Genomic DNA, 19381 nt, shown 5'->3' with positions numbered 1-19381 from the left:
CGTATTCTGGAGAAAAAATACTTGTACCTACTACATACATGTGGCCTAGCTACATCTCTATTACCCGGAATATTAATCCACAGAGAGAATGTGGCGTAACTAACACGAGCCTCTTTCTAAGTATTGCTTTTATCCGGTCTCTTTTTTTTGTTTCCAGGGGGCTGGCCAGCTTGATTCTTGTAGTTTGATGGAGGGATTTCCCAAAAATGCGTCCTTACGGGAATTTTTGTGGCCCCAATCTGGGGTTAGATGCATATCATACGATACAGTAGATCCATAGGTCTTTTGGAATTAAGATCCCTGGGTATGTACTTATTCTACCGCAATTTCTAGAACATCTTGAGCAAACATTTAATCTTGGGGTACCTATCGTATACACACACTGTTCAGATGCCGTCAAGGGTTAGTTGTACGTATGTACATATAGACATTGAGTCGATGTCAATGATCGATTTCTCACCATGTGAGGTTTACATAAGATTCTCGTACAAAAAGATCATCAGGAGTCCAGGACCCTGTCTCAGAAGACAAAGGTCGCCACCGCCCGAGTGAAAAAAAATCCCCCTCGACGTGTTCGTTGCTTTTGAAGTTTCCGCGATGTAGGGGCCGAGGTGTGGCCTTTTGAGATCGATGAAGCTTTAACTTGTTCCTGAAAAATGTCAAACGCTCGATACAGTTGTGCATGCTATAATGACGTAGTTGATCGCCTACTATGAGACAAATGGAGCAAATGGAGCTCGGAGGTAGGCCCTTCAGCTTCTAGAATTGAGTATGGCATATTATGTCACCACACGTGGGGTTTGCGCTAAAAGGATAGTATGAATACACACGGGGAAGGGGCCTTATTTCGTAAGCATACAGGCAACTTTAATTTGACCTCTAACGTCTCCTGACCTACACTCCACATGTCACCCGGCCTCAAGATAATACACAACCCTGAAGTACACGTGTATAGACATTCAAAAACATGGTATTCCGGCTGATTGAATCTTGTTGTCGGGACGTGGTGTTCCACATTGACAAATACTGAAGAAACGCCTAACAGACCTAGGGCACAGGGTGACAATGCAGCTTGCTTATCCAGATTAGATTGGTATCAGTCGTCTTGAAGTTTAGCTGTTGTCTGTGCTCTTGTCTCTCGTTTCTTGCGCTGTGATGGATAGGGTCTTTGTTAGAGATGTGCTTGCTTGAAAACTACGGTCAGCATACTCTAGAGTAATCTAGAGTGAAACCCACATACCCACTGCGATATCAACCAGGCCATGCATCACATCACTTCCGCATGGCTTCGAGATGACCGTATTGAGATAGTACCAACGTATTGAACATCGTCGATCAAAAATTGTTTTCAGGTCGATGCGATGAGAAGCCCCGTACCTACTCCCGTCCGTCCCGAGACGCCCGGGCGTGTGTGAGGCTATCGTGCATACATATGTCGTGTCAAGAGAAGGAAGAAAAAAAAAAGGAGTAAATCATTTTTTTTTTTTCCATTTTCGGGTGGCTGCAGACTGGAAGAAAGGAAATTTCCCTTAAGAGTTTTACTGGTTGCACATATGTGCTCCCGGGCAGGGAGGCTCAACTAACTGCAGACAATCGTGAAAGACGAGACACAAGCCAACTAGCTAATTCAGACTGGATAGGTGGGGTAGGTGGGTGAGCGGTATTAGGTACATATATGTACTTCGTGCATAGTAGATTTTGTGAGTGGTAACTTGTACACATATGTCCTTTATCGGGTTACGGAACTTGTTGAGGGCGGGCAGGACCTCGCTGTTCTCCGCGATCGTCAGAATGGTCCAAGTATGAATAAAATGGCCCTGTCGATACTCGATACTCAGGGTGCATACTCTAGAGTATGTACCTACAACAAATGACGCAGAGGCCAGGAGGGAGACTTTCTAGAGAATTCGACAAAGACCCTTCAAGAGGGTCCAAAAATGACCCGTGAGATGATCGATGGAATATGGGACTGTCTGTCCTTGCTACCTTCTCACATATCATGTAGTGTCGAGTGTGTGATAGGAGTATGCGTTGTCCAGCATAGCAACGGTTGCCTTGAAGGGAGCCAAAAGCCGGGGAGGGAAAGCAGATCCCTGCTTCTATTCGTTGACTAGGCATTGGAGAAGGACGAGTTAGGTGGGGAGAGGGCGCGAAGGTGTGGGAATCTGCCATCTGGGAGAGTTTACATCTCAGTAGAGTACATGTACTTCTTACTCCAGAGTCCAGGGTCCCCTCCACGCTAGATACGCACAGAAAAACAACACCACGTCCCCTTCTCCTCCCGCACACATCATTTGAGTGTTCTGCAACTCTACCCGCCCCCCTCCCCCTCCTTCTTCCTCGGACCCCCCACTCAACCCCCCTCCATTATTTTTCCTTCTATCCGTTATTTCCTTCTACCTTACCTATCCTTCATCTATTCTCCTCCTCTTGTTTACTCCTCATCGCTCTCCCGTTGTTTGGATTACGATTCGTTGGTTCCCCGCTCTGTAGCTGCACACGAGCAGATTTCTACCAACAGACACACACAGCCAAACGCCTACATTTTACCCCACAAACGAGTCACGAGCTTCAGTAGTGGTGACTTTTACCTAGCCAAACAGATCTAATCATTAAAGATCTACAATAGTCTTTACATCAATTTTACCATTTGGGTGATACCCAAAACGATTTTGTTGATCGACCACGGCCCCCAAGCCCATATAACCTACTTCCTGGCCACCACGGAGGCCCGGGAGCAACTATATTTAAATGGCACCTAGTGAGGTTGACTTCTACAAGACACTCTCTGTCCACCGGCATGCAACCGACGATGAGATTAAAAAGGCGTTTCGAAAAGCTGGTTGGTCTAAACCCTTCACATTCCTGCTTCTTATCAGCTCCTTCAAACCTATGTTTCATCCAATTAGACTTTATTCTGACGGCATCCTCCATATGTAGCTCGGGACACCCACCCGGACAAGAACCCAGATGACCCCATGGCTAAGGAAAAGTTTCAGGAACTTCAAAGGGCGTATGACACTTTGAAGGACCAGCTTGAACGAAGTAAATATGATGAGGATAACCAATATCATGGTATTCCCGAAAGCCAGCGCCCTAAGCCCAAGTCGAAAACAGCTACGCGCTACACCTCTAGCTCATCTACCGGTGCAACTGGAGCTACGCCTAGCTGGGGCGCACCTCCTGCTACCTTTGGGAGAGGGTTTGCACATCAAGCTCAAGCACATACTACACCTAGCTCCCGCCACACTGGGGCGCACAAGTCGACCTATGAAGACTTCTCAAGCACATATGGCAGTGCTAGAAGGCAGCGTTCTGGGGGATTTGAACGTTCTGGATTTGATTACGCTAATAGCTACCGCGCAACACCGCCTAAGCCAGCTACTAATGATTTCGATGATAGTTACGATGGTTATTATCATGACCGAGGCGGATATCGTCCAGAGTCACCACGAAATCGTGAGAGTGCATACACCCGTACTAGCCAAAGGCAATCTACCACAACACCTGCTGGGACCCCTAAGCCTTCTACCTCAACTCGTAGGGCACATTCAACAGTGGGTGGAAACCGGGATCCGGCTGCTGGCACCGATTTCAATATCGGGGCTTATATCAAGGAGCGAAGGGCCATGGTAGAGGAGGAGGAAGCAAGACAAAAAGAAGAAGAGGCCGCCAAGGAAAGACGTAGAAAGGAAGAAGCAGCAGCTGAAAGGGAGAGAGAACGACGACGCACCGAAGAAAAAAAGCGGAAAGAAGATCAGAGGAGGAGGGATGAACAGAAGAGAGCCCAGGAAGATCAGAGGAGAGCCGAGGAAGAGGCAATGAGAGCTGCGGAGGAGGAGGAGGAGAGAAGGAGACAACGTTGGGCCCAGTCGGAGACCAATCAATATTCCGGAAGTGAGTTCCGTGCAGACCCGCCAGTGTTTCATGGCCTTAGGGATGAAGATTTGTCGAGGACGGCAGATGAGCGGTTAGCCGAAGGGCGAAGGTCCAAAACGGCCACATCAAGGAGCAATTCTAGGAGATCACCAAATAAACCTAATACTGCGCGACGCGATAACGAACGGGCGACCAATGATACGGATGGATGGGGAGCCAAGTCCGGCAGTGATCACTCGGGGACGTATGCCCGTTTCACCTCTGTAAATCCTGATGAGGAGCAAAGCTATTATGATACAGTCAAGAGAAACCAGCGGGATACGCAGCAGAGATGGGAAGAAATGCTCAAAAAGGGTAGCGACAGTAATAATGTCCACGGCCACGGCAGAACAAAAAGTGAGACACAACCGCGGGAGAGGCCCAGTTCACCGGATCGCCCACGTACATCTGGGCCTCACAGTGCTACCGATTCAGGATCAGGAGAGTCAAAGGGACAGAGCCCCAGTTTCGAGCCTTCCAAAAGACGCCAAAGCTCGACTGATTTTAGGTATTCTTTCTTGCCTATACAGAGAGAGGTGTGCCGTCCATCTAACGCGCGATGTAGCTTCAAATTCCCCACCCCTGGAATGGCTAGGGTAGATTCCTATAGATCAGAGCCTCACATCTCCCCCCCGCCTCCGCAAGATAGCCCTTTCCAAAAGACTCCAGATTTCAATTTCCATACAGCCAGGGACATCCCTAATCCCTTTACTTACATTTCTCCTGAGGACAATGGCATACACAACTCAAACAAGCTACATGCAACGGCCCCATTTACTCGACCACAGAGCCAACCTATCTATCCTACACAAAAACAAACTGTTCCAAAACCTCGGCCAACACCCCAGCCCCATCAGCAGCAAAGGCAGCAGATGCAGCCACCGCAGCAGCGCGATTTCAGCGAATTCAAGAAGGAATTATGGGATAACCTTAATCAAATAGCATTCGAACCGCGCCTGTCAACCAGCCCCAAGAAGAAAAAGAGCGCTGCTAGTTTCAAGTCTTTCAGCAAATATAGAAGCAAGAGCAAGGAGAGTGTGAATCTTAATAGTATGGCTGCTCGGGTGGAATCAGAGGAAGACAGCGATGATATTTCGTCACCAAAGCAGAAGAATTTCGAACAGGGTGCGGCACCGCAAAGTCCTCCCATTGGAGATGGAGGGTTTGAGCCCATGGATACTGCCCCAGACACCGGCATCCCCGATCCGATTAATATTCAAGCAATGAGGTTGAATGGACACATGGGCCCTAGGAGCCCAATGGGGAATATTAGCTCTAGAGCGCCAACCCCGATTTCCCCCCGTTCAACCAAGGAAGATGGATTAGACACAATGCACACGCTGGGGTCTGTTCATCCTTTGAAAGCTAACGGATTGGAAAACATGGGCAGCCTGGCTTCAACCGTACCATTCATTCGTAGCCCTGCTGAAGTCGGACTCAATGGTCTCGATGAGCTGAAAGATAACCTTCCTTTCCCCTCTCGAGCATCTAACACCCCAAAGCCTCTCTTCGCAGGCCCATTACCAAAATTGAAGCCTGACCTGCGAGATATCTATGGACCCGCAACCCCTATGGAGGATACATTTGCCACACCAACTCCACCAAAGGTTCCGAAAACACCTGGAGAGATAGACCTGCCAACCTACAATCGATTTTTCGTGAGCGTCGAGGGCTATGTGGAGAACTGGAACGCTTATGAAGACAAAGTGCGCAGACAACAAGCAATTTTGAGCAGCAGAAGTCTCAAGGATGTGTACTTGAACCAGGATGCGATCAAGGATTATATCAAGAGGGTCAAGGAGCAGGATTTTGTGCTAGAGGAATCCTACCGACAAGCTAGAGAGAAGCATATGGCTGCGCTCGAGGATTGGCTGGGGTACCGAGAACGGGTGATCAATAACAGGAACAATTCGTAGACTGGAATTACCTCGAAAGATGGCACGGAGAAGTAAGGTGTATAATTGTGCGCAGATTTTGATGCTGTTTGGAATTTAGGCATGATAAATCATTACGAGCCTAAACGATTTAGTGTTTCCCTTCTTTTATCATCCTTTTGTTTTAAGCCTTTCCTAAGGTGGAAGTCTTTTCGTTTTTTTTTTTAAAGCAGCTTCGTTGTCATCTGGTAAATGAGGCGTCTTTTGGTTTGGGACTTTCTCTTTGTGGAAGGGATTCCTCCATCAAAATGTTGTAGAAGTCTTTTGTGTTTAAGGACTTTTCAGGTTGCCGAGCTTGTCTTTCTGCTCACTTTGTTTGCTTTTTTCTCTCTACGATATACCTTTTAGTGCTTTCCTTGACACTTTGGGACTATGGAAGGTTGTTTAGGTTTTTTCTTTATTTTTTTCTCTTCACTTTCTTTTCGTCTTGTTTGGACTAGGGGCTATCTATGTAGGGGTTCTGGATCTTTGTATTATTACTACTAGGGTATTTTGCGAACAGCGTGGAGGGGGTGGTGGAGGGGGACGCATATTGGATAACGATTGATGGTAGATTTTATGAGTAAACGAGTTACGGTGAATTATGTCCAGGAACGGAATGTTTATTTATCATTTAACTATATTTTCGTAGTGTTGAGTCTCGAGTGATGTCCACTCATGACCCGATAACTAACCAAGGCGGCCTTATTATCTGCCAATCTTCACAGTCAATCACTCGTCACGCTAACAAGCGCACGGACCAGACGCTCAAGAGCCTCATGCAAACTTAACCCCCCACTATTAACCCCACCTCCACAAATTAAACCTCCGCTATCATAGCAGCCCTCAAACCCCTCAAACCCCACAAACCCCCTTATACATTCTAATAATATACACAGTAGCGCCAGCCAACCATGCTCTACCTCGTCGGCCTCGGCCTCTCCAACGAAAAAGACATCACCGTCGCCGGCCTCGAGGTCGTCAAGAAATGCGCCCGCGTTTACCTCGAAGCTTACACCAGCATCCTCATGATTGACAAGGAGAAACTCGTGCCCCTCCCTTCCCTGTCTTATACTCCCTAGCATTCTAATAGCAGCAGGAAGAGTTCTACGGCCGCGAGGTAATCATCGCAGACCGCGAAATGGTCGAGTCCTCCTCCGACGAGATCCTCTCCGGCGCAGCCAGCACCGACGTCGCCTTCCTCGTCGTCGGTGATCCATTCGGGTACTACATTGAAATCTTCCTCTGATATTTCTACTCCTCCCAGCTAACACACATGAGAGAGCCACCACGCACACCGACCTGCTCCTGCGCGCGCGCGAGCTGTCCATCCCCTTCCGCACAATCCACAATGCGTCCATCATGAACGCCATCGGCGCGTGCGGGCTGCAGCTGTACAACTTTGGGCAGACGGTGTCGATGGTGTTCTTCACGGACAGCTGGCGGCCGGCGAGCTTTTATGATAGGATCAAGGAGAATAGGGATGTGGGGCTGCATACGCTGGTGCTGCTGGATATCAAGGTCAAGGAGCAGAGTTTGGAGAATATGGCGAGGGGGAGGAGGGTATATGAGCCGCCGAGGTAGGTTGCTATCTAGTGGGACTGGGAGGGGGAGGGAGGCTGACGGTGTGCGGCGCGGTAGGTATATGACGGTCGCCCAGTGCGCGCAACAGATGCTCGAGATCGAGGAGGAGAAAGGCGAATGCGGTACGTGACCCCCTCCCCTCTCCACCTACACTTCTTACTTATCACACTGCCCGTATACAGCATACTCACCCACCACGCTCGCCATCGGCGTGTCCCGCCTCGGCTCGGAGGACCAGCAGTTTGTGGCGGGCACGCTGCAGCAGCTTTCGGAGGCCGATCTGGGCCCGCCGTTGCACTCGCTGGTGCTGCTGGGCAAGCGTGTGCATGAGCTAGAGATCGACTATATCCGCCCGTTTGCGGTGGATGTGGAGGAGTTTAATAGGGCGTATGAGTTGGAGCATGGAAAGAAGACTGCTTAGACTTGGCCAATTCGTGCTGTAGATAGATGGTGGGGTAAATAAAACAAAAGACTTAGGTAGACGTGTGGTAGAGGATTTAGATCCGGAAATTAGAGGTTCGGTGTAGCGGTCATGGTGAGAATGCGGGGCCTCATCTGGTAGCACGCAGGGAGTACATGTACGAATGGATCTCTGGACACCACCTAGTACATACATGTAGTACAAGAGACGGGGGCATATTCGTATTACATACTAAGGGGAGAGGGGAGGGCACGCACAGTAACAAAATACAATCTTCTTTACACCCATATATATATACTCAAGAGGTTGTACGTCGTGGGGGATTGCCATGGCAGGGTTAGGCATCGGATACGTGACTGTAACCTACGTTACGTATGCTACGACTGTGGACTTATGGAGAGGAATAGGTGGCGTATGCGTGACAAGCTGTCCTCAATTATGTTGTATAAAGCTAGAAACTCTAGCTAGTAATCCTATCAATATCATAATTGTCTCTTCTCGATCTCATCCAATAGTTCGGTTGAATTCTGCTACAGCCAATATTAGAACACGCGCGCACTACCTTACAGTATTGAGATAACTATCGATCAGATCTCTGGCCCCCATAATCGCAGCCTGAGCTATCTTAGCTTCTCGCTTGACACTTGCTCATTATTTGGCCCCCCTCCATTATATTAGCTCATCGTTAGGCTCCGTTCAGGGCCAGATATAGGCCTAGGGGGTTTAGTGAAGCTTTCCAATTTATATTCTTTTATAAAAATACAATAGATTACTTTAATTCTCCCAGTGCAACGACAGAACCGGGCACTACAGAGCACCGCATGAACTACACGATGGCCAAAAATTGGATCAATCATTGATACCCTTCGCACTAGTCCCATTACGGCCAGTGTCAATGACCATCCGGCAAGGTTTGCCAACAACCCAAGCAAACAGTCCTCGCCATGCCTAATCCCGTAGATATATGACTCTACTCAGAGCAAACTCCCTCCCCACCCGCCCATACTAACTCTAGAGTTAAAAAAAAAGAGCAAACAACTGACCCTGACTCCGGATCTTCCCCCCCATCATTTTCTTCGATACTCATCCGATCACCGTACTACCCCTTTCTCACCATCACGACTATTGCAATGCCGACAGAAAACGCTGCGAACACGCTCTCCACTCTCATTAGCTCTGTGCGGTCGTACGCCGCGCAGGACGCTTCGCCGTCTCCGTTGAATTCTCCGCAGGGGCTTACAGACGTATCTGACGGCGCAGTCGACGTCGGAGAAACAAGCTTCGAAGCTACTGCTGTAGCTGGCGAACCAGAAGCACCACCACTACAGCAACCCAAAATCGAGGGCGAGAAACAAGCTTTCACTGATGAACCCCATGGTCAAACCCCCAGCTTCCACGCCGGCGAACAAACAACAACAGAACAAAGGCAACCATCACCCTCGGCACTGCAGCTGCAGTACCAAGAAGAAGCAGCACTGCAGGTACAGCTACAGAAAGAGATAACCGCCCAAGATGCGGAGCTGCTCTGTGTTCCCACCGGCGCCGTGCTACAACCCGCAGCTACCGGTCATGATCAGATGGGACAAACCGTACCGGTGCCGGTACCGGTGCTAGCACAACCTGCGTACCAGCAGCCTACAGCCGTGGCCGAACCTGAAAGCACCCCAGAAGAGTCAGAGCTAGAGTTCGTACCCGTGATCCAACTAGCCACTCCGCAAACCCCCAACGTCCAAACCACGCCTAAAGCCCGCAACGCCCGCCCCCTCTCTGCGACCCGCCCCACCACCCTTCCCGCCGCCTACAACCCCGGCCGCGGCCGCTCCCCCCAGCGCCCACCACCACCACCACCAACAGCGTACGAATACGACTTCTACGGGCGCCGCTCCCGCGTGCCCACCCCGCCGGCGCAGAGGGACCGCGACGACCGCGATAGCTCTGCGTTTATGGGCTTTGAGAGCGATGGGGGTGGAGATGGGGACGATGAGCTTGATGTGAGTGTTTTCCTCTACTTTTTCTCTCTTTTTTTTTTTTTGGGGGGGGGGGGGGGCGGGTAATGATTGGTTTGCTGATTTTTGTTTTTTGCGGGGCATAGGGCCAGTGTTCGTGGGGTGGTGGGAGCTTGAGGGAAAGGGGGAGGAGTAGAGGGGCATGTTTTAAGCGGACGATGATGGGGGAGAGTGGGGAGGACGTGGGGGAGAGGGTGGCGGAGAGTATGGGGAGAATGGTGGAGAGTATGGGGAGAATGGCGGAGAGGGTGGAGAGGATGGGGCCGTTTGATCCTTCGCAAGGGTGCGTGGTAGGTTTTTTTTCTGTCTTCCGGGCCGGGGGGTTACGTATCGGGGTTGATTTTAAGAAACAGACAAATTATCTATACTAACCCGCCCTCCCTCCCTCCCTCTAGCCCATAATCTCGCTCATCAGCTCCTCCTCTTCCTCTTCTTCCTCATCCTCTCCCACCCCCACCCCTCCTCCGCCGCGCAACCCCCGGAAGCGGCCGCCGCCTAGCCCCAGTTCGACACCCACTCACTCTCAGTCTTCCACGCCCTCCTCGTCGTCCACTACCTCCACCTCCTCTGAGGCCTCCACCTCGTCGCTCAAGATCACGCATGCGCACAAGCGGCGCTGTCCCCCGGAGGTATTGAGAACGGGGCCGTGGAATAGTACGGAGAGGATGCTGCTGGTAGAGAGCATGCAGGGCGGGGTGGACTTTGAGAGGTTGGGGGATATGATGGGGAGGGACCCGGGGGATGTGTTTGAGAGGTTCTCGGATGTGGTGGCGGCGGGGCTGTATATGGGTGTGGAGGGGGTGGGAGTGGGAGTGGGAGTGGGAAGGAGGGATTGGGGGGTGCAGACAGAGGGTGAGGGTGCGGGTATCTAGTTGGGGGTGCTGGCTTGGATTTTTACAGTAGTGGTGTTGGCGGTTGTTGGCATAGATTTAGCTACATGTAGGTTTGGTTATGAGTATTTGGGTGTTGCGAGTACTAGCGCACCTTTTGTTGTTGTTTGGCTACGAAGTATACGTAGCTATAGAGGCCCCAAATGATGAATGGTTGAGTGCTAGCCTGTTTTTCTTTTTTTTTTACGCCTTCATAACTTGTTACTATTATGAATTATGATTGTTGGCAATTTACGATTGCGATCGATTTTGTTTTTCGCATTTACTTATCACTATTTAAGGAGGATGTTATGAGTATTTGAGTGCTGCGAGTACTAGCCTTCTTTTCATGCCTAATGATGGGTACGAGACAAGACGAGACCATTTTGCACTAAGTCCTGTCTCGTCCCATCATAGTCTTGAAAGTCTTGAGACCTGAGGTAAGTCTCGAGACGAATCTCGAGACGATATAAGCTAAACTCAATCTGGATTTGAGATAAGACGTCGTACTAAAAAAAATGGTGGATAAGGTTCGGAGCCAAAGTGCGCACCCAATTTTTAGAAGTCCGAGCATGAGGAAGCCTTGCTTTGGATCATTTCACAACACTCGGAGGTCTCGTCTTGTCCCGGGTAGCTACGTAGTCTCGTCAAGTCTCGATCGAGACTGAAATCTCGGGACTGTGAGTCTCGTGCCCATCATTACTCATGCCCCTATACAACTTATTAACAGCTTGCCCAACGGAAGCATATGTATCATTTGGGGTGCCGGGTCTGTTGCATGGGAGGGGTTTCATCACAACTCTTAAGCGTTTGATTTTCCTTTTGGCGGAGTGTGTCGAGACGAGTTGGGCATCCTGACTAGAGTTTAGATTGCAATATGTTCACGGATTATCACTCGGCAGTTCGTTCTTGGAATATAGCTGTTAAATAATTAGACAACGTTTAGGAGTGAGGAGGTAGTTTTTCTTGTTGCCCGCTTCTCATGATCAACACGCACTCTATTAGTTAGTAATTCATGGTTCGTATGGGCTCTATCGTGTCATCTGGCCGTTATTGACATCGATGAGCCAGATGACCTCGACATTGGCAAATGGCCTGGCTCATCTCTAAGGATCGAATCGCAATAGTATTTCTCTATACCACCAGTTGAAATGGGTCAGCCAACCTCGATCTCGAGTCCCATACAAAAAACACCCCGTGCGGTGCTACTGTTACTGCTGCCCTGCGTAGTATCCATCTCCCCAGAGCGCCAAGCAGTGGCTTTGCATGGGGGCTGAGACACCCTCGTGAGGCGCACGGAACCAGGCGAACCACCGAGCTGAGCAACAACAACAACAGACATCGACGGAGATCCTCACAAAGAGAGCTCGAGACATCGCCAACCACCGCCAGCATCGCCCCATAGACAATGTGCAGAGCTCCCTAGACTGTCGATATCCCCCAGCGAAAGCTTCTGCACCTCTCGGACACCGCTGAACACCCCGCCCCCGCCCCCCCGCACCCACAGACAGAGACAAGCCATGGAGGACTCACCTTTGACACTGGTACAGTGTCATCATACCCCCCCTCTCCCCCCGCTCATAGCTGACATCTTCCCCCTCCCCCTCCTAGGCACACCAGCACGCCTCCACAGCATCCAACATCCTCCGCTCCTCCGCGCCCCCACACTCCCCCAGCACGCTCCTCGCCGCCGCCTCCTCCCACGCCCTCGCCTCCACCTCCTTCGCCGCCGCCGCAAAACTCACAAAGGACCCCGAAGCCCTGCGCACGCTCGACCTCCTCTCCACCGAGCACGACCGCTGGGGCGCCCGCCTCCGCCTCGAGGCCGAACGCCCCGTCGAGCGCTTCGGCGCCACCGCTGCCGCCCTCGAGACCGTCGTCGAGGGCGCCGGCTCCACCGAGAACCTACCCGACGAAGCCGAGGCCGCCTCGAGGTCGAGGCCCGGCGGCGGCGGGGCAAGAGAGATCCTACCGCCAGCGTCACTCCCGTTCGCGAATACCGGCACGGCCCCCATCCCGCCGAGGCTGCAGAAGAGCACCTCCTCGCTCGCAACGAACCTTGCTTCGGCGCGGGGCATACCGCAGCAGTCGCGTCTCGGCAGCGGAGGGGGCGGCGCCACCTCTCCCAACCGGCGGCGATCCCTAGTCCCCGAGCGCTCCCAGACACTGCCGACACCCCACGACTACCACTCCTCCTCCTCCTCCAAGCCAACCACAAACCCGCTCACCCTCCTCCCACCAGACGACCCCACGCACCCCCCACCGCCCAAGCGCGCATCCACCACCCCGCGCCTCTCCACCCGCGCCTCGGCCCCCGACCTCGGCCCCACCTCCACAGACGAGCCCTTCTCCAAGTTCTACACCTCCCTCAACACCCTCGTCTCGCGCATCGGCTCCCCCTTCGCCGCCTCGCTCGCCTTCGCCGGCCTCCCACTCACCGACGACCCGGCCTCCCCTGCGCCCGACGCCGACCCGCCCGCGCTCCTCCCGCGCGGGTGGACCGCCAGCCGCGGCGGCCCCGCCGCCGGCGCAGAGAGCTTCTATGTCGTGCCTGTGTCGGGCGGCACGCTCAGCTACGCGGGCGTGGTGCGGCGCGGCGATGCCGGCAGGAAGACGAAGGAGGAGCTGCAGCTGGAGAACACGGGGCTGCGCCAGACGATCGACCACATGAGCCGCACGATGCAGAGCTGGCAGCGCAAGACGCGCGAGAGCGAGTGTGCGCTCAAGAACAGCATTTTGGCGCTGGGGGCCGGGGGCGGCGGCGCGACGGAGAGGGAGAGGGAGCTGCTGAGTCAGGTGCAGAGGAGGTCGTGGATGCATGTGCCGTATGAGGAGGGGGAGGACGACGGTGTGGGGGCGATGGCGGTGGAGGAGGAGGCGGAGGCGGCTAGGAGGGAGTTGGAGACGGTTAGGAGGCAGATGGAGGCGGTTAGGAGGGAGATGGAGGGGGTGAGGGTGGAGGCGGCGGCGGCGAGCAGGGAGGCGGAGGAGTGGAGGAGGGAGGCGGAGGCGTGTAGGAGGGAGAATGAGAAGTTGAAGGCGATGCTGGAGAAGTTGAAGGCGAAGTGGGAGAGGCTGAAGGAGGGGGCGAGGAGCAGGAAGGCGGCGGGGGCGGGTGGGGGGAGTGGGAGTGCGGGGACGCTGGGGAGGGTGGAGGAGGGGGAGTAGTGGTGGGGTGGTGGGAGGGGGAGGGGGGGTTGTAATACTAGATATGGCGTTATCAGCATTCTTTTTTTATTATTATTATTATTTCTTTTTTTCTTTTTTGTTGCTTTTTTATACTACCTTCCGGCTCTCGTTTTTCTCTCCTGTGGCTGTCTGTAGCTAGTCTGGCCGGGGCTGTAAGTTAGCAGAGGGATGGAATAAATGTACAGGAGTTCGCTGTATCATCTTTTCTGTGTGTGTGTTGTGTGTGTTGAGGTGGTGATTTATATGGTTGACGAATCTAGTTGCAATGTCGTTATATATCTTGATGTGCTTTTATCTTGAGCCTAGGTGCTGGCTAGCTTAGGCCTTGGCTTAATGAGATATTTGATATTTGTGTAGCTTCTTTCTTGCTAGTATATGATCAGCCTTGATTTGCCATCCGTCGCGCCGGATAGGTCTTCCCACCGGGAAGTTTGAAGACGAGGCATTAATAAACTGGCGGCCTAGCTAGCTAGATGGGCTAGTCCACACGACATAGTATGAAGTGAAAATAGATTTAATCGTCTATTCGAGGTTTTTTTTCCCTATGAGCAGGGTCTGCAAGATAGTATAGCCAAGGTTACTAATAGTATTAGGGAGTTTAGTTGGGTTGGCCGTAAATTTGACTGCTAGACGCCTTCACGGGGGGTATGGTTCTCACGGGGGGTATGGTGCAACGTTCAAGGGCGTCAAAAATGAGCATGGAGAATTCGAGAAAAATCAACAGAAGTCCTTATTTTGCACAGTGAATTGTATCTATATGCTTTTATTTGCTGATATTCCTCGTATTTTTTGTGCCCATTCTTGTCGTTCTTAGCTGTTGCACCATACCCCAGTGAGCACCACCATACCCCAGTGAAGGCGTCTAATATGTTGCCGGTTGCTTTGAACCCTCAGGGTAAGGTATAGTTTAACGAGTGATAGTGTATGACTGAGCCCAGTGTTAACCGTTGGGAACTTGGTAATCCGCTGACTCATAGGCAACGTACACGGGTACATATGTAGTTAACTGTGTAAGCGAAGCTCTGTATGCACAGCCCGCTGCTCCTCGTCGGTGAGACAGCGGTAGCAGACGTTGATGCATGTGTTGGTGAGAGTGCTGTAGCTATAGGCGGTTGTGACGGTTTAGCTATGTGTTCTGTAGATATAGCTAGCGCTGGAGGTACGTTAGTATGGCGTATATGCGTATGGCCGGTTATGTCGACTGGCTAGACGGTCTGGGTAAGACACGTCTTTTTCTCCCCGCCAACCTCAGCCCCCGCTCCTTCCCTCAACATCATGAACAGAGGGTTGCGAGAGACGTTAGACATAATATGTCCATTGATCTGCACAGGTTGGCAAGCTGTACCCCAACTCACTGGTTGGGTACTGCTGCTTGGCTTGGAGGTGCACGTGCACGGACGACCGCCGAGTACTACAACCACAGTGTTGGTCTGGCTGTTGCTGGTTGGAGCTGGAGGAACTAGATCTTGCGTCGGGTGGTTATGGTGAAGGCCGGAATGATCGCTGTGTTGTGTTAGTCTTGTCTGTAGGTACGTCTTGCTTCTTGAGTTGTAGGCTGTGGATTGCCGACGCTGTGGATGTCCCCTAGAAAGACATGCGGGTTGGTTGTCGGCTCTATGAATGGATTGGCTAATCGACTGTTGGTTAGTTCTGGGCGCGTAGAGAGGATTCCTCTTCTTTATGTGTGGGTAGATTCTTGCAGAGGGGGTCTTTGCTTGTGTAGTACGCCGCCTGCTAGACGTTGGGCTGTATCCTGTATCTGCATATCCAAAAGCTCCACTAGCTGACCGGCACATATGTACGTTCAGAACAAAGTGCTGGATGTGTTGAGAATGTGGTCCTCGAGCCTACGGTATAGGTAGGAGCATGTTGTATCTCACCCTGCCCTAGAGATTCACGATCTTGGGATTAGATAGGTGAAGGTTTTGACGTGTGTATGTCATTAGTGGCTGGGCCGGTGATCGTGGGTACTGCATGTATGTGGTCCGGTCCATTACGTCGGTCACGCAGCTCACCCTCGACTCTATGTTAGTGGTTTCCTGGAGTTGGTGTTGGTGTGGATTTGACAATGGCTCTAGTGCCTACCAAGAACATTCTTCCTCTGGCTCGACGGGTAACTGAATGATACTAAGCACCGGTCTTTTTTAAAAGCCTCAGTGCTTATTCTGCCCCACTTTTAGTCACTTACACTCCATTGACGGACAAAGACTGAAGTGGCATTTTGCTTAGAGATGACATGGCCTCGTGGGGGTAGTCTTAAGGATTTCAATGACTGTGTCAGAAAGACTTATGCCATGGCCATGGCCAGCAATTAGGGGTTTCTATGGCCGGTCCACGTTGGGAAAAGACTTGGACTAGTGGGTCCATATATTCACCAACATTCTATATAGGTACTGTCAAGAGGCAGGAGCAAACATACATTAGGGCCCGTTCGGCAACATGACAAAACGGAGTTTTCAATTAGGGTCAATGCCTAAGAAAAAGGTCGTTAAAACGGAGTTTTCACCCCTCTAAACGCCGGTTTGGACTGTTTCTGAACGGGCTCTTAATCATCATTGGCCCAAGCTGATGTGATTGCAGTGTGACGAGGATATGATTGCAGCGATTTTGGTATACATATGTTTGAACTCGCACACCTCACAATTGGTTTCACCGAGCATTAGATTACTATCTATAAATCCTAATAAAAGCTTATGCTAAACTGCGCTAGGATGAAATAAAAACAGTTCATTTGAGACTGTTTGATCTGCTCATAAAGAATAGGAAATGTTTTTGTCGAGTCGTGTAATATTGACTAGAGCTGACGAGCACTCGAGGTCTATTTTCGGCCTGGTCCAGACAGATCCATGTATCGGCTGGTTTATCAAACCTCTACTGACCATACCCGCGGTAATAGGTTTGCTTATAAGACCCGTACCATAGGCCTGACCTGCACTCTACGTATAGTAGCTACATAACCAGATCTTCTTCTTAGTAAGCTCTTCATAGGTCTCGTCCTGCACAAGACACCAGCAACGATAATCAGAAATATACAAGCCCATTTCATTACTAATCAAATAGGTATTATTTATTCACCGCCGTCTACTCCCTACTTCTTAGTCGGAATCAACTCCTCAATCGGTTCCTGCACCAGCCTCACCTTTACTCCCTCAATCTTCCCCTCCTGCCCCTTAACCTCCGCATACATCGCCCACTCTCCGTCCTCCTCCACCGCAACAAACCCATACCAGTCCTCCATGTTTAGTCCAAACGCATCATACGTCCAGGGCCCAAAAAGTCCTTCCGCTGCCTCGGCGCGGTTGCCGTACTTGACCCGCCTTGTCTCTTTGTCTACATACAACCAGCCGAGTGCTGGCGGGTCAAAAGACGTTGACGAGACGAGCGCGGGCGTCTCGCTGTTTATGAAGAGTCGGATGTACCCGCCAAAGGGATGGCCAGCGGTGGTGGATGAGGTGGTGTTAAGGTAGCACTGGGTTTTGGTTTTGTTAGAAATGAAGGGAACCTAGAGGGTGTGAGATACGGGTACATACGTTGTTGTCACGGAGAACGAGCTGCTTGTGCGAGTGCAGCGGGCTGGTTTTGCATTCGGAGAAGAGGGTGAAGTATGGTGGGAGCTTGGCTTTGGCTTTCTCTTCTCGGTCACCTTTGATGCCTTGGGCTACGCTGGTGGTTACGGGGATGGCCATTACCGCCAGCAGGCCGATCATGGATGCCATTGCGATATGTGGAATCGGAGTGGTACTCTTTTTCGAAAGCTTACAGAGAGGTAAACATCGATATGAGAATTGACTTGTGCTGAGTTTACCTGGAGGAACTAACCAGAGCTACTATTGATAACAGAACCTCTTGAGGTGGGTCTAGCCAGACAGGAATCCTATCAGTATCAGATTGAAAAACAGGTTAAATGGTCATTTCTACTTTTAGTACCCGATGTCGGCCAGGTCCGACAGAGTTTAGTCCGCACCCCGGCCCAGCTGGCGCTTTCTTGGAAGCCGCTGTGGCTGCAGCTGTCAACCCGTAAACGTCATGTGGCAGGGGTCTACTACCCTACCCATCACAACCCAAATCCTGCCAAGAACTATTAATTAATTAATTTGATCAACGAAACCCCCCCAGTTCGTTGGTGATGTAAAGATACGCAATACCTGGAGATCGTGAGCGATATGACGGAGAAGGATCGCGGGGTTTGCGTATGGTCAACGGCCATGGTAGTTGCACACAGACAAGCTATGTTGAGCGTAACCCACCCTGGAAAACGACAGGGTCTGGTACGGAATTGATAGAGTATCTAAAAACAGGAAAAGTGTGAAGTGCGAGTTCCAAGAAACAGAGCAAGAGGTCTAAAACTTAGGTCTCTCTTATAAACTCATACTCGCCCGCCACATTTTCAAACCTTACGGAGTTTTTAAAAAAAAAAAAACGAACCCATTTCATAAGAGCCCACTCCCTCCAGAACTCTTTTCCTCAATCTTTAGCCCTCCTAAATCACAAGATCAACATCTAAATCAACTCAACCCTATACAAACATAATGGCCGGCGAGAAAGATCGTGTCGTTGCCGAATCAGACGAATCCGCCACCGAAACCGACTTCGGCTCTCCCCCACCCCGCCGAAACAACCGCGGACGCTCCCGCCGCCGTGCGAAGAAAAACCAGCAGCTTCAGCAAGGTGGCGGCGGCCCCCTCGGTGGTCTGGGAGGTGTTGGTGACCTGGGAAACACACTATCACAAACCACGGGACAAGTAGGCCAGACTGCAGGAAATCTTGGTGGCGCCGTATCGAACACTCTAGGAGGAGTAGCTGGCGGAGTAGCAGGTGGTGGTGGTGGTGGGGGTAAGAAGGATACCCTGAAGCTGCGGTTGGACCTGAATATCGATATCCATGTCGAGCTACACGCGAAGATTCATGGTGATCTGGAGTTAAGTTTGCTGTGAGTAACCCTCTTTATATTTCTCTACCCCTTTCCATTTTTTGGCCTGACTGAGTCTTGACAAAGTTCTTAATATAGAAACTGATCCTTCCCTACCGGGAGTTAGGGGTTGAGTTAGTTTGTTGAATATTTTCCATTCACGGGTTGTGGGTGTATTGGGTATCAGATGGTTTCCTTTTTTCTTTATTATTCTGGTCACCAAAGTTCTTAATTTCCTTTTTGTTACAAACCTTTCCGAACTTAGAGTAGCAATAATGTCATACCTACATGCTTGTATTAACGACACATAAAATCATACTCCTACTTGGTACCCGGTTCGTTCCCACTGTGCATGTGCATGTGCATACGCTTCGGTTTGTTTGCTGCTATCAAACATCATCAGAGAACAAGAAGAGCCTGGTTGCTTGAGTTTGAAATTCATAGCCAACAGTGCGGGAAGTGTTGGGCCATTGCATGTAGTACGACTCTGGGAGTTCGTGGATATGAAGGAGGGAGGTTGATGTTAATCAAGCCATGCATGTCTCATAGCTCCCACGCGGTACTGCGGAGGA

The 19381-nt window shown here is 51.0% G+C and overlaps 6 protein-coding genes across 6 annotated transcripts; 5 read left to right on the top strand and 1 right to left on the bottom strand.

Annotated features, from left to right (window-relative positions):
• Nucleotides 1-2751: 2751 nt before the first annotated feature.
• H6S33_004317 (uncharacterized protein) lies at nucleotides 2752-5834 on the top strand (the record flags this gene model as incomplete). The annotated part of the gene is made up of 3 exons (XM_044835664.1): nucleotides 2752-2842; nucleotides 2941-4426; nucleotides 4484-5834. The coding sequence occupies 3 exons, from the start codon at nucleotides 2752-2754 to the stop codon at nucleotides 5832-5834; spliced, it is 2928 nt and encodes a 975-aa protein (XP_044691055.1).
• Nucleotides 5835-6745: 911 nt separating this feature from the next.
• H6S33_004316 (uncharacterized protein) lies at nucleotides 6746-7836 on the top strand (the record flags this gene model as incomplete). Its single annotated transcript, XM_044835663.1, has 5 exons — nucleotides 6746-6880; nucleotides 6931-7055; nucleotides 7115-7411; nucleotides 7473-7537; nucleotides 7598-7836. 5 exons carry the CDS (start codon nucleotides 6746-6748, stop codon nucleotides 7834-7836), a joined length of 861 nt encoding a protein of 286 aa, XP_044691054.1.
• Nucleotides 7837-8966: 1130 nt separating this feature from the next.
• H6S33_004315 (uncharacterized protein) lies at nucleotides 8967-10714 on the top strand (the record flags this gene model as incomplete). Its single annotated transcript, XM_044835662.1, has 3 exons — nucleotides 8967-9827; nucleotides 9929-10132; nucleotides 10238-10714. The coding sequence occupies 3 exons, from the start codon at nucleotides 8967-8969 to the stop codon at nucleotides 10712-10714; spliced, it is 1542 nt and encodes a 513-aa protein (XP_044691053.1).
• Nucleotides 10715-12231: 1517 nt separating this feature from the next.
• Nucleotides 12232-13879, top strand: H6S33_004314 (uncharacterized protein; the record flags this gene model as incomplete). Its single annotated transcript, XM_044835661.1, has 2 exons — nucleotides 12232-12255; nucleotides 12323-13879. The coding sequence occupies 2 exons, from the start codon at nucleotides 12232-12234 to the stop codon at nucleotides 13877-13879; spliced, it is 1581 nt and encodes a 526-aa protein (XP_044691052.1).
• Nucleotides 13880-16988: 3109 nt separating this feature from the next.
• Nucleotides 16989-17616, bottom strand: H6S33_004313 (uncharacterized protein; the record flags this gene model as incomplete). The annotated part of the gene is made up of 2 exons (XM_044835660.1): nucleotides 16989-17369; nucleotides 17431-17616. 2 exons carry the CDS (start codon nucleotides 17614-17616, stop codon nucleotides 16989-16991), a joined length of 567 nt encoding a protein of 188 aa, XP_044691051.1.
• An 813-nt stretch (nucleotides 17617-18429) lies between these two features.
• H6S33_004312 (uncharacterized protein) lies at nucleotides 18430-18834 on the top strand (the record flags this gene model as incomplete). Its single annotated transcript, XM_044835659.1, has 1 exon — nucleotides 18430-18834. One exon carries the CDS (start codon nucleotides 18430-18432, stop codon nucleotides 18832-18834), a length of 405 nt encoding a protein of 134 aa, XP_044691050.1.
• Nucleotides 18835-19381: the final 547 nt, after the last annotated feature.

The sequence above is a fragment of the Morchella sextelata genome (genome assembly GCF_020137385.1).
Source record: "Morchella sextelata strain SCLS chromosome Unknown scls_17, whole genome shotgun sequence".
NCBI lineage: Eukaryota > Fungi > Ascomycota > Pezizomycetes > Pezizales > Morchellaceae > Morchella > Morchella sextelata.
This window is presented reverse-complemented; position numbering and strand designations above follow the sequence as displayed.